The sequence below is a fragment of the Meleagris gallopavo genome, chromosome 3 (assembly GCF_000146605.3).
Source record: "Meleagris gallopavo isolate NT-WF06-2002-E0010 breed Aviagen turkey brand Nicholas breeding stock chromosome 3, Turkey_5.1, whole genome shotgun sequence".
NCBI lineage: Eukaryota > Metazoa > Chordata > Aves > Galliformes > Phasianidae > Meleagris > Meleagris gallopavo.
In genome coordinates, this window is record NC_015013.2 from 37,565,763 (window position 1) to 37,580,397 (window position 14,635).

General features: G+C 40.7%; 1 protein-coding gene across 1 annotated transcript; it reads right to left on the bottom strand.

Annotated features, from left to right (window-relative positions):
* Positions 1-1,186: 1,186 nt before the first annotated feature.
* On the bottom strand, positions 1,187-12,865 carry CNDP2 (carnosine dipeptidase 2). The gene is made up of 11 exons (XM_010708695.3): positions 12,723-12,865; positions 12,033-12,176; positions 9,548-9,710; positions 7,986-8,074; positions 6,901-7,101; positions 6,321-6,405; positions 5,631-5,791; positions 3,652-3,816; positions 3,010-3,151; positions 2,268-2,415; positions 1,187-1,847 (listed from the first exon to the last, which is right to left on the bottom strand). The coding sequence occupies exons 1-11, from the start codon at positions 12,780-12,782 to the stop codon at positions 1,778-1,780; spliced, it is 1,428 nt and encodes a 475-aa protein (XP_010706997.1). The 5' UTR covers positions 12,783-12,865; the 3' UTR covers positions 1,187-1,777.
* Between the last annotated feature and the right edge of the window lie 1,770 nt (positions 12,866-14,635).

Genomic DNA, 14,635 nt, shown 5'->3' on the forward strand with positions numbered 1-14,635 from the left:
AACATTATCAGTTTTCTGATCATTTAAGTAAGTTCCTTTACACACTGTGAGAAACTCATTATCCTCAGTCTGTGAAGTGGATTTTAGAAGTCTTTATACTTCTCAAATTAATAGGTAGAAAAGCAATATAAACTCACCATGGAATTGTCTTTTCAGACAGTCACTCCATTTAAAGTAGTATGAGTCATAAACTCAGTAACTAGGGAAGTTGCTTTAAACACACTGACTGCTTGGACATGATATCCTATATAACAAGTTGGCCTCCACATACAGATGACCCCTGAATACTTACATGTGCCATTTGATTGTTATACCACATTAGTTTCAGCATCACTGGGAGGTGATAACCTGATGTTACTAGAGAAGCTCGGTACTTGCAAGTACCAAAATGGCCATATGATGCAGGTCTCAGCCTGTACCCCAGCTGCAAGTACAAGTGCAATGTTCAATGATACTGGATCTCAACTTCCATTTAAAAACAAAAAAAAAGCAGGCAGAGAAGCTCTAGAAGATGTATAGTGAGAACAGAAGCCTCCTTCCTGCCCCAATAATCATTCACAGTAAAGACTCCAGATCAAACAATAAAAACCAGACAGATAGGACATTATTGCTTATAGTTCCCTACAGAAGCAGCAGATGCTATTTTACTCATCACTATACAGGACTTGTAGGAATGCACCATGCTCTCAGGCATTTCCCAGAGCAAATTTTGATTACTTAAAATATTTGCCTAGCTTAGCCTACTAATGCTTGTCTAGGTCAGAAACAGTGAGTCAAATCCAATTCAGATTAGCAAATATTAAGAGCTTTTTTTAAACCTAACTACAGAAAGTGTTGGAGCTGAGCGTTTCCAAAAGATACTTTGAAGCTTGTTGTTAGTAGTTGTAATGAGTGATGCTTCTCTCCCAAATCTACTTAAAGATTCCACCCACTTGCTTTCACTATCACTTGTGTGAGTGCAGTGTCCTGGCTCATAGAGCCAAAAAGGAACATCCTGTTTTCTCTTATGAGTAAGATTCTGCAACATGAGCTTCACATCAGGAAGCTGCTATAGAACTATAGAACTTAAAAGTACTCAGCAATAAAAATTGTCTCCCAGCAAGTACAGCCTGTATCCATCTGCCTCAATAGTCATAGAAACATTCCTCCCAAGTCATAACTTTATCCTTAGAAACAGAGCCAAATACTAGAGCATTATTATTTATTGTCCTTTTAGGGAGTACAAAGGCAGCTTTACAAAGATGACCAGTAGTCATTATCACAGTGAATTGAAACCTGCAGGCAGGTATAAACCGTAAGACAAACTATTCTTCCAGATCCTTTAGGAAGACAGATGCCATGCTACAGATTGAGCACACTCCAGTATAGCCCCTAATCTGTCACTGTGACTACTTCCAGAACATATATCTTCAAAGTCTTGGAAAAAGTACCTTAAACCTGGCCAACAGTTCTGCAGCTAATGTGGCTGCTGAAACAGTTGAGAGCACCCAGTTCCTGCTGCATTACAGGAAAAGTAGATGAGTATAGCAAGACATTGAAGTGATACAGAGAAGAAAGATACCTTTCAGGACTACTGGACAGATAGGAAATAGTCTGTCATTTGAAGCATTTGAAGATTTTTGGTTTACAATGTTTGTTTCTTAAGTAGAATTGCATGCTTCCCTCTTCTCCAAAGTAGTGGAGTGTTGGTGGAAAAGGGGAGCCACATAAGAATTAATAGATGCTGTTTCCTAAGAAAAGTCAGACTTCTGAATCACAAGCCAGAAGGTAAGGTGTCTTAGTTCTTCAGCTGTGAAACTTCATAGAGGTATGCACCAAGCATCTTCACTCCCTGAATGTAGTTGTACCTGTGAAGACAGCTTCCATTAGCACTACTGTAGTTTGAGCTGCTTTCCTAGCAGTTGTGCATGCTGCAGCATTAGCCCTCTGTCAGCAACAGATACCACAGGCAAAACTGTGGCAGGAAACGGACTATTCCCAACCTGCTTGCATTTCCCTTGGCAAGACAGAAATGTCACCCATGAGGTAAGACAGAGCAGCCCAGCTTTGAGGCTGAACTATGAGAAGTTACTTGTTGCAAGCATGCACAACCAGAAGCAGTAAGGACTATTCAGCTACAGACCAGTTAGCACAACCACCCACTCAGCCATCCTCCACTAAGGGTATCTTCCCAGCACTTAAAGTGCTTGATTTGCCTTAGTTCTTTTCATAATACACAAAAAGACCCACACCACAACTCAGTCTGGCACAGGGGTAGATGTTCTTACCTATTCAGTTTCTCATTTTGAGAGTGGGCACCATCGTCCGCAGCTCCAACAGGAAGCAGCATGACATTCTTGCCTGTTGCTTCTTGGAAAGTGAGGGTAACAGGAATGCTTCCTCCCTCCCTTGTCAGGTCTGGTTCAACTCCAAAAACTAAAACAAAGTGATACTCTAGTCAGATTGAAACTGTATTTGTTTTTCTAACAGATCCTTGCTGCTTAAGCAATCAAGTGGTGCTTAATCAAGCAAGTACTTCTGTACCTTTCCTAAAGCTTCTCTGATAGACTGCAGAAGTAACAGAACTGTGGAGTTCCACCCCAGATATAGTGCTGGTAGTGCTGGAGTACTGTCAATTTCAGATGGTTTATACCATCTGAAAGCCTGCTGAACTCCACCAGAAATCAGATTTGCCCATGTTATCCTACCTACAGCTAAGGATGCCAGAATGCACAAGCTTTGAGGGCTTTGATAATGTAAATTATCTGAACTACTGACATTTGCATCCTTATTTAAGAGCTACACCATGCTAACAGACTTGTTCCGTGTATTGGAATGAGCTTGATAGTAACTTTTCCTCCATCCTGAACTTCAAAATTAAGGATGGCACGAGAGATGCTTTCTTACTCAGTGAGTCAAATGTATCACCCAAGTAAGACACCACAAATTTCCCACAACATGACCTCTACAGTATTTCTTGAGGAGCTGGAACAAGAATACTTCCCAATACAAATTGGAAAACCCACTGACCTGTTTTCATGGCCCTTCTGCCAGCCATGTAGTGTGGATGGTCGAAGTCTGACACCCAGGGTTTTCCACCATGGCCTAAGTATACCTTGAATTTGTTAGGGCTCTGCAGTTCTGCAAACTGTTTGCTCAGGTAATCTTTAACCTATAGGAGAAAATCAAGTAGCTTATTTACTGCTACATGTATGAACACTAGTGAAGACAGTATACTAAAAGCATCCTAGAGACTCACAGGTCACAACTGCATGCAGCAATAGCTTTCATATCACTATTATCTCATATTACTATGCAACTTTGCAATCAGAGTATCTCTGTCAGGCAAGTAAAAGCATTACTGTAAAACAGAATTCACTATGCTGAATTCTTACACTTTTGAATAGACTCTTGTGGTAGCTTAAGTGCCCCACAGTTAAATCAGCATTCAGTTCTCAGCTGCATCTTCAAGTTAGCTGAGAGAAAGCGAACACCAAGGCCACAACAGTTCAGGTGTAACTACACTCACTCCCTCAGCTCAGGTATTTGCAGACAGGAAAGACTGTAGCAAAGTAAACAGAACTGCTTCTGAAGCCAAAAACACTCTTCCTCCCAGATACAGAAAAGAGAAACTGAGAGGCTTTTAGAGATCATTAATCCATCTCAACATACATGCTTGGTGACCTCTTCAGGAGTCATGTTTGGCACAAGTCTGATTGAGAACTTGCCAATCACTTTCCTAGGAATCACAGTCTTGGCTCCAGAGGCTGAGAAGGCTCCTTCAATTCCATGGAGAGACAAGGAAGGATATCTCCATCTATGCATAAGGATATCTCTCTGGAGAAGCAAAGGAATAAATGTAAGGTTACATCAAGTTTGACAGATGATGAGATTGACTTGGGGGAGATCTATTAAAGACTTACAAAGAACAGTGCTTTGCTCTCTCATATGGACAAATGCACCTCAACCAAGACCACTCAATTGCAAACAGAAACCAAGAATTCTATTAAGCACACATTTAAATACAATAGCTGGCTTTCAGCAACTAAAGAGATTTTTCAGTAACTCTAGTTTGGCTTTTTCCTAGTTCTGCAGAACTTACAGGACATGCCCATTCTGCTTCTGAAAACAATACAAATACATTTATAAAGATGTTCAAGCACCATAAGAAGCACACTGGAAGTTCTGCTCCCCACAGCCTTAAGTCAGGCACGTCTTCAATACTGAGTCACACACTAACAAAGATCACAAATTTAGTGAAAGCCTCATTGCTGCAGACTGAGGCATACAGCATGCTCCTCCTTTAGCTGTTGACAGTACCAGCTGTACCAAGCTGACTGAACTCCAAGTCACTGACATGAACACTACTACCTACCATCACAAGGTCATTTCAGATACACATTTCCTCCCTGTTGCCTTGGACTCAGTTCAGTACACTGGATACTGTGAATTCAACACATCTATGTCCTGGGCAGACAACTGCAGTAACTCAAAGCTGAACTACACTGTAGAGATTAGGGAGACTTAATTCCGTGGGCTTTAATGCCAAATTTGTTTTGTGCCAGGTACAACCTGCCTCTACTCTTGAGCAGAACTATCACTGCTCAAAACTTTCAAGCATGCTGTTTCTCACCTGGAGATTACAAGCCTTCTCATCTCCCTTTAGCCTCAAAACATTCCATGCACACGTTAACTTTGAATTCTCTCCATGAATTACGCCAGGATTTCAGTCTAGCTAAGACAGAACAGTTTTAGCACATTAAGTGAAGGGCACCATGCCAACTCCTTATATACAAGTAATATTTCATCCAATACTTTATAGAGAAAGACTAAACAATAAAGTCTATGTGTTCTCAGTTGGTATAAACTCCTGCATGTAGAAACAACACTGAGCATATAAAATTGTTACTTATAGCTACTTCAGTTCAGTCTGAAGTCTTCTCCTGATACTACCAGGAGAAGAGACAGACCTGCATATGTAAACTTGTCTTGTACAACACTTCTTTCAGCATGTTATGATAGATTTACATCTATGGCTTAGATTTTTAAAATTAGTATATACTACTTGTACCTTGCGAGTATTTTCTGGCACTCATTTAGAGAGCTCAGGGGATGAAGATTCGAGAAACAAAAGACATGCATATACTGAACTTGAGCCTGGCCAAAGATTTGAGTAGCCTAGAGAAAGCTCCTTGCTTGCTAAGGCTAGGAAGATGTTCTGCATTCAACCTTAAGATCAAGTTAAACTGTTTTCTTACCTTATGAGAAGATTCAACTACATAAGAAACTAAGTTTCAGATAACCCACTGAACTTTCTGCAAAGATTCATTAAGTCAGATGCTTTGTGCAGACACAGTACCTGACTTGAAGAAATATTTCTCCTGTGCTAACTGTTCTTATCTAGCTTTAAGAGAACAGCATTAGATAAGGAAAGTTCCATGCAAGTTTGAAATGCTATTTACACGTGAGTAAGGAACAACTAAGGAGCAGCTTTAATATTGCCTAGACTGCTTGCTTTAAATACAGGATAACCTAGACAAAATTTCCAAGTGCATGCTTTGCAGAGGAACTGCTAGTATTAAGTATACAATTAACTGTACAGTATGTCTGAACTTACAGAGCTAACCAGGACAGACAGGAGTACAGTATACCTTTGTATCATGCAATAGTTTTGTTGCTCCTACATCTTTTGCATATTCTTCTAGGTCAAAATCAATCTTCTCATAAATGGCCAGCTCCTCACCAGTAACAGATGCCACTGCTTCATTAATGCCTGGAATGAGGATTTTCCCTTTCTTGTCTATGAGAGAACCTGTAAACAGAAAGGACTTCAGATCAGGATTTAACCAGAAGATGCCATTATGGGGAACACTTTCTGTGGGAAGTAGCAGAGTGTCTTCTGAAAACCTTTGTAAATGTAATGAAACTACCCTCCACCTCCCAGGGTCTTTTCCACAAAACAAAAAGGGCACTGATTGATTTCGCAGCTATCTAAAAACCTGTACTTTCTTGCACCTAGATATAAATCTACTGCTATGTGTTTAGCTGGCTGTTTGAAGGACTGCTCAAGAAGCTCAATGTGGCATCCACAGAAGTGGTTTGCAGGGAAGAGCTGATTAAACTAGCACAGAAATGTACAAGGTTTTAGGAGAAGCTTGGCTAGACCTTCCTCACTGTTTCTGTATCTAGGGTATCACTCTATTTTACACTTATCCTGGTAAGCACAGCTTCATGGACTTTCCGTAACAAATGAAGTGTAAGCAGTACTTAGAAATGTCCCACTGCTTTAAAGGGGCTTCCTCCCACTTTAGATGCATTCACTGAACTTTGCTTGTTCTTACCCATTAAAGCAATGAGATCCGTCATGGCCTCATGTATTGAACCACCATAAACTCCAGAGTGAAGGTCTTTGTCACTGCATTCTACCTGGTTAGAGATGAATTACGAGATTCAGATTAATTTTAGCATGAAGACAATGAAAATTGCTTAGATTTCTATCCTAGATTTTTGTTGCATGTATTTTGAGAATGCATCTGTTTTTGAAAGCTGACCATTCAGCTGTAGTGCATTTGAGGAGATATGCTTCCTACTGCTTTGTCAAGTGCAAGCTCCTACTACTGACTGTCCCAATCCTGCAGACTCCAGAGGTGACTTCTCCTTTACTCACAGAAGTATCTGGATGAAGATACGTGCCATGAGATAACCTTCCAGTGAAGCTCCTGGATAACTGAAAGCTAACCCTTCTACCCAAATATCATATAGGATACTAAAAGGAAGTTCAGATGATTATGGTAGAACCTGTTCTATCTACCTAGTCAGTCCTATCATTTCTAAAGAAAAACTATTGGCTTGAAAAACCTGGATTTTCTAAAAGAAAATTTAGTTTGATAATACTAGCTTGGCCATGTATTCAGAACTTACCTCTATGAAGTAGTAGCAAATACCCCTCAAGCCATAGGTGATACAAGGTTTATTCTTGCCTAGCCAATAGTTGTCAGAAATGCAAATATAATCCACATCTTTGAAGAAAGCATTACGCTGAGCAAAAATCAGTTCATCAAGGCCTTCTGATCCTGATTCCTCCATACCCTCTAGGCAGAACTTAATATTTACTGGAAATTCCTTTGAAAATGAACAAGAACAGATTAAGTATATGAAAACATTCAATTCCTTCAGTGACCAGTAATTTTGATCTGTCACATAACTAAACAAAACAAAGGTATCTTAGTTCTACAGTGGCTGAATACATTAATTATATCTAAAGTCTGTCTTTCAAAGTCCAGATGCACTTAAATCAAAGGTACTTACACTACCTTTCATTTGATGCAATCCAAACTCTTCAAAAAAAGTTTTAACTAAGCACTAGACCAACTGGTTCCTAATCCTCTTAACTGTGGAAAAGCAACAGAACAGCTGCCATAGGTATAGTACAGGACTAGAAAAATTAGTTAAGCAAAAAAGTTGCCTGCTACAGTAGGAGTCAGAGCTACCTTGTCTGACCAGCCTACCATATTCTAGAAGCACTAGAGAATTGCTAGTTCTTTGCCCAGTAATAAGTCTTACAAGATAGCTCAAAATAACTACTTATTTCTGATTGTACTTTTTCTTTCACAGAAACAGGAATGCTCCCAAGTTTGTGATATCATGTTAATCTTTTCTTAGAATTCAGTGGCAGCGAGACATTAAGCTTTGCTGAAGGCCAGGCTAATTTGACATGTTTTCATGTAAGTCAATTATTACTCCTACTCCAGATGACTGCATATATGTTTTCCTCCCTACAAATTTCTTTAAAGCAAAAATGTTTTAAGTGCAATCCAAGCCATCTACAAAACCAGCCGGTCAGCAAATCAATTCAGTTCTACCAGGAAGTTAGGAAATTTACAGGACTGTTGCACCATTCCTTCAATCAGCTGAATAAGCAGGCCTCAGAAGGGCTTGTGGCTTGGATAACATTTATTGCTAGACTCAGCTGTATGCAAAAAAAAAAACACGTATTGGGCACACACCTGATTAGTTTTTTGATAAGCCTCCAAGGCATTCAGCCAGGCAAGCACTGGACCTTTGTCATCTGTTGATCCTCTCCCATACAGCTTTCCTGCAGAAATCAGGCAAATTAACAGAACAGAGAAAAATTAGAACCAAGTTTGTCATCTCTTACTTATCCAGAAGGTTATTTTCTTCTACAAGCTTTTTAGCACTAATTACACTAACTTTCCTACGAGATTCTTCTGAATCAGCAGTTTTATTATCCTAATTCATACACTCATGCAGTGGGGTAGGCACTGCAGTAGTTAACCCACTTTCAGAGCTACCCCACCTCTTCCATGAGCTGCTCCCTGGGTAGAACAAAAAACGTGGAAGAGATGCAACTACCTTGGGCTAATTCATTCCCATATCCTTTCCGTTAATACCACTTTTCTATAATTACATCAGTAAAGGTATAGAAATGATCCATCTCCTTTTAATAGAAACTTAACCAGCATTGCTCCAATAATTCTTTATTTGAAGAATAAGACTTCAATAGCGACCAGTTTTCTGAATACCAGAAACTAGTCAGAGAAGTTTTACAGGCAATAGAAAGTCCCAGGAAGTGGCAGGTGGGATCAGAGGCAGATATGTTGCAACTCCTGGTTACAACCCTAAGCTGTATAACCACAGCACCCAACCATACCAGAGGCTGCAAGGTAAGGAGCCATTGGTGAATACACCAGCTACACTGCCAGGCTGCAGAGATAAGCCACTGCCTGAGGCAAGTCTAGCTTTTACTATTGGATAATAATCTGATCTATTAATTTGGATTCTGTTACCTATGACCTAGTGCCCTGCTAGAAATACCAGTTATCACAAAAGCTTCTTCTTGGCAATGATTAATGCTTATGCAATACAAGAATGGTTAATGTCATAAGAATAGAAGGAACTTTGACTTTTAACACTGTGCAAATGAAACACAAAAGGGGCTGCTGGCAGCAAGAACTTCCTTTTTTTTTAAGTTGTACTTTCCTCTTGGCTACAGGAAGCATGTTGTTCAAACAACTTACTGCATGATTTCTTCATCCCCATTACTGGAGATGAACACTTCTCTGGGTAGTGGCTCACTCAGAAAGCTTGTGTACTCACTGCAGCACAGTACACAAAGAAAGCAAACAATGCAGGTTGCTGTATCACTCCTCTCTCCAGGAGTAAGGAAGTGGTGTTGAGATCCTGCCCCCTGTAGTGGTTCAAAATCTCAGTCTGGCATGACCTCACAGGCTGCAAGTTCTGAAAGGTACAAAACTAGCACATGGAAGGTTTCTGACAAGTGGTTTTTGTTTTTGTTTGTTTTGTTTTTACTATTGAGGACACCACTTATAACTTCATTGTAGTTACAGAGAGGAGAGCACGTAGTTACAACTTACAAAATTTCAGCTGCTCTTAGTTTTTTTATTCTTTTATCTCTATTGTCAACTACTTTCTCCTGCATCTTTCCAGTTACATTAAGTTTTCTCCCTTCCTATTAAGGGTATAGTTGTAGAACAATTAAGGAATAGTAGCTAAATAAATGCTCCACTTCTGAAGTCAGTGCTCTTACCATCTCTTTCTACCAGAGTGAAGGGCTCACTGTCCCAGCCATCCTCCAGTGCTGCTGGCTGAACATCTAGGTGGCCATACACACACACAGTCTTTTTGTGTGGATCTGAGCCAAGCTTTCCCAGAATAATTGGAGGTAGAGGGATCTCTGATCCATCAGGCAGCTAAAAAAGGCAGCAGGAGTTTTTTTTAAACACAAATATAGAACATCAGTGGCACAATTACATCACATGAATGAATTACTTTAACATTACACCTCTAAGCTCATAACCTCTATAGACAGAGAAACAAAACTAAGCTACTTAAACTGACTGCAAGAAGCAGAATGTGTCTGTGAAAGCAACACAGAATCACGCCAGAAATAATTCCTTACAAGTCCAAAAGAGTCAAAGTGTTTCCAAGCTCAGAAATGTTAAACACTCCTACATTAGATTTTAGCAGAGCAAGCTATCTATCTGCATGCCAGATTGCCATATCTAATGCTTACCTCAGCATCAGTACTGAACTCCATTCAGAGTATTCTGCACTGCTTGTTATTGCACTTTCATCCTGTCCACAATATAGATCTCGAGACAGTGATTTCCTGACAGTGAAATCACCAAGTAAAACATGCCTATATTCACATAAGGTCTTTAACAGCTCTATTACTCCATACTAGCCTACACACTGAAGTGAATAGCAGGGCAGTGCTGATAAAGTTGAATTTAGCCTAGTTCTTTGGAGTAACCCATAAGCAATTACCACATGCTATTCTCAGTCAGCACTTATGTCCAGTATTGGTGAACACATGCCTAGAAACTGTTCAGCATTTCAAAAGCAGCATCAGATACCACTTCTGGGTTCCAAGTTCAGATTTTTATCAGCTGGTTGCATGGTCCCTGGCCAATAGCAGCTTTAAGAGATTAAAACAATACCGCAAGAAGTTACAGTAACTGTACAAGTTGCTGTATAGTAGTAAACTTAAGTTGGATCAGGCAACTTGGCCAATTGCTTTACATTGTTCTTCATTGCTATAGCAGCAATAGTTCTTACCTCCCAAGAAAGTAACACTGATGAACAGAGCAAGTTTGTCTCAGTGAATTAATTGAAGCACTTATGGTGGGATTTTAGGCTGTAGAAAACAGCAGAGCTACAGATTCTCAAGAGCCTTCTTCCCCTCAAGATGAGGCAAGAAGTCACACGCTGTCTTGCTGGAACCTGCAGTGCTACAAATAAGTGTATTCAAGTTGCCAGATGCAAGAACTGCTCAGAGGATCCTCTGGTAGGCATAGATTTCACTCTGCAGACATCAGCACCAATTACAATAACCATCTTCTGAAATTCACAGATGCTGCAGTACAACTCCATTTTGAATGCCACTATCACAGTGCTCATCTAACAACTTCAGCATGGGACTCATCCTGTGAAACAGAGTGACTGAGAACTTCAAAGGAGCAGATCAACTGGATTGTTCTCTAGGATGAAGAGATTCTCAGCACCACACATATTTCTCATGTGAAAAAAGCAATCCAGATAGCTGAAAGTTTTGAATACATTCATTCTCAAGCATCCATCTCTATGTGGCAAGTGCAATGTAATACCCTTCTGAAAGAGCTATTTAGAAGACTTTCAGAAGACCTGAAACTTCAATCAGTATCATCTTTACAGTCTATGGGCCCAAGGGACAAAACCTGTCTTGTTAAGAATTACATTTTTCTTTGCAGATGCTCTGTTCATGTTCAGTCAGTATTTAAAAAGATTTAACACACAGCCCAACATGTAATGATATGCTTAACTGATATGGATCCCAAGACTAACCATAATAAAGATCTTAACATGAAGCTTAAGACTGCAGAAAGACTATCCCATGTCTCACGAGACTACTGCTTTTCTAGGTCACAACTCACAAGGCTCCTGTAGTGATCTGGTCCAGAAGATACTTGTATACCAAGGAATTAGTAACCCATTTAAAAGCCCAAGTATACCCAACCCTGTGCTGTGATATGATGCATATACAGCACAGCCTTCAGGCAGACATTGCACTGTGCATATCACTTGGCTGCAAGATAAACCTGGCCAGCAGACTGCAGCTTGTAGGCAGATCCCACTTGCTACAGGTGATTACAGCACCTGCATGTCCTTGTCTTTATCAGAAAGCACAAGTTCTCATCCCTTTTGTCTGACAATGAAATCAATCAAGTAGTTTTCAGAAATTCTCACATAGTTTAAATAAGCAAAATGGAACATCTTCACAAATAGGGTCTAAACAGCATGCTACATGCCAATGGGATACCTGCTAGATGCTGCACAGTTTGTATTCCCAGCCTCAAAAAGGACATAGGATTATCTACACTATTCTCTGTCACTGTAGCCCTAGTAAATAACATAAGTGATTCTTTGAAGTGTATGAGCACCTTTCTTACTGGAATCACAGAAACTAGCACACTTCTGCACGCAAACATCTTACCAGCTTAAGAACCCTGTTGAGAAGACAGACGCTCACATACCTTTTGTGTCCCAATATCCATAAGTTGAGCTGTGCCTCCAAGTCGCTCAATATCCTTTGCAGCAACTTCCATCATGCGCCTGATTTCAGCCCTCTTCTCTGGCCATGCTGACACACTCTGGATTGCTACCCACTCAGCCAGCCGCTGCAGAAAGACAAAAGCTACAGTCTTCACTATGCATTGGATGGAAGGCACTGTTAAAACTAAAACTGACTGAAATATCAGTAAAGCTTAAGCTTGAGGCAAATCAGCTCCATTATCTACATAATGGAATACTATAATCACTGGTATCACACTCAAAACCTCTCTAAAATCTCACTTTCCTACAGTTATACCCCACTGCCAGCCTAGCACAGTCTGCAAATAAGGAAGGCAGACTTAAGGCTGGGGTATTTTGTGCACATTTTGCTCTGGTTGCTTTTCTTAAAGCAAGCAGAACCAACTAGTGTCTATTAGACCACCTTTGCTCTTTCTTCCAGTGAGATCAGTGAGAACTGAACACCACATATTTCTTGTCTGGGAGTTGCTCAAACCAGTCATACCCTTTGCCTGACCCCTTTCCTTCCAGTTACCTGACTTCATGACTGTACACATTACGCTGGAGTAACTCAAGCTTGAAGCTGACCACCTTTTAACTTTCAGTATCCCATAGCAGCCTGTACTGCAGCACAAATGTGAAAGAAAACTTACCTTAACATAAAGGTCTTGGTGTTCATCAATGTATTTAAAGAGGGTGTCAAGAGCAGCCATCTTCTGACCAGAATGTTGTTGCTGAAAAATTATGTGACAAAAATAATTTAGCCTCCTGAGGTTTCACTACAGAAGGCTTCCAACTTTCAACTGCTAATGCCACACAAATGTAGAACTTGAGGCCATTCCCTCTTAAGAATACACAAAGTGACCAAAGCATGTTCAACCTGAACACCACCATCTCTGCCTCTCCCCAAACAAACTGTGGGAATTACAACTGAGCAAGCTGGTCTGTAGAGATGCTTCATGTACTTAACTAAAGAAACACAGGCAAAGCATTACTCAAATGAAACATGCTCTCTGAAGTTGTGTTTTGTTATAAGAGTTCAACTTGAGCCTTGAACATAGTTAAGTTCACTAAGTACTGGGGGTTTTTTTGTTGTTGTTTTTTTGTTGTTGTTGTTGTTTTTTAATCTGACCTCCTCTGAGCACTGAAAGCAGACAGTTTAGAAAGTCCTAGCCTGCCACTCAATCTTCCAAAGGAGGTGAGAGTGAAGCCACAGGAACAGAAACCAGCCCCAGCAGAGCCAGGAACTAGTCCAGCACTACCACTTCCTTGTTTTTGCAGTTTTTTTTCTTTTTTTTTTTTTGATGCACCCTGAAGCACATGTGATAAAAATCCAAGACCTTCTCAGCTCCAAGTCAAAAAAAGTAAGCTTTACAATCCAGCCTCTGAAAGCAATGCACCTGGACCACAAGCAGAACTCCACATTTGCATGTTCTCTAAGCATGTTCAACAGCACGAGTTGCTACAATTCAGGAACTTGTTTAGTCAGCTTAACACAAAGCCTTTAGGCCTTTCTACTTCTATGTGGAAGTCACAAGACAAGTATGATGGTCATTAAAATATCTGACTCTTCAACTCCAGACCTCTGGAACAGCTTACTGCTCTGCATAGCAAAATGAACACTACCAAGCTGCCCCAGACAGCATCCTGTGATATCAGCATATCCTACTACCCCAGATCTATAAGAGACTCGTAGTATGCATTTTCTGTCAGTCAGGATTGTATTCATGCCAATCTCTGATGTCCTTTTACTCACGGGATTAATCATGAACTGATCCAAGCCTGAGATAACTTATAATCCTTTAGAAAGATTATACAGACACAGCCAAGTTGAAGTACTGCCTTCTACCAAAGCCTGGTTTCCCTAAAGAAGCCATCATATTTACATGCAGCTAAAGCACACATATGATTCAAAGAATCATAGAATGGCTTGTATTGAAAAGGACCTCAAAGATCATCTAGTTTCAATCCCCATTATGTGCAGGGTTGCCAATCACTAGACCAGGCTGCCCAGAGCCACATCCAGCCCAGCCTTGAACGCCTCCAGGGATGGGGCATCCACAGCCTCCTTGGGCAACCTGTTCCAGTGCGTGGAATGCGGATTGGGGTCACAGAACATCAGAGCACTCCTTTGCTAAAGCACAAACCTGGGCTGACCTGCAGTGACAGCAGGTGCTGGGTAGCAGTGCACCTGCACAGAGCCCCTGCACCCATAGACAGACAGACGCAGGCAGTCCCACCGCAGTCACGCAGCTCCCACATCGCTTTTGAAGGCACAACCTTACTGCTGAATTCCAGCTGCTGTTTGGTTTGGTTTGCCAAGGAATGCCTTTAGGGCTGCTTAAGCGCGTGGATAATGTGTGTGCTGCAGTAATTGTTTCTTTTTCTGGGGGTTAAAAAAGCTCCATTATTCTTGCAGATGACAACGCCTTCAGTGTAAGGACATGATGCAGCTCCCAAACGAGGAGAGCTCTGTCAAAGCAGTGAGTGATGACTGTTTTCAGTGGTTCTCTTTCCCTGCAATTGTTTTTAATAAGTAAAAAGTTCCTAGAGGGCCACAATTTTT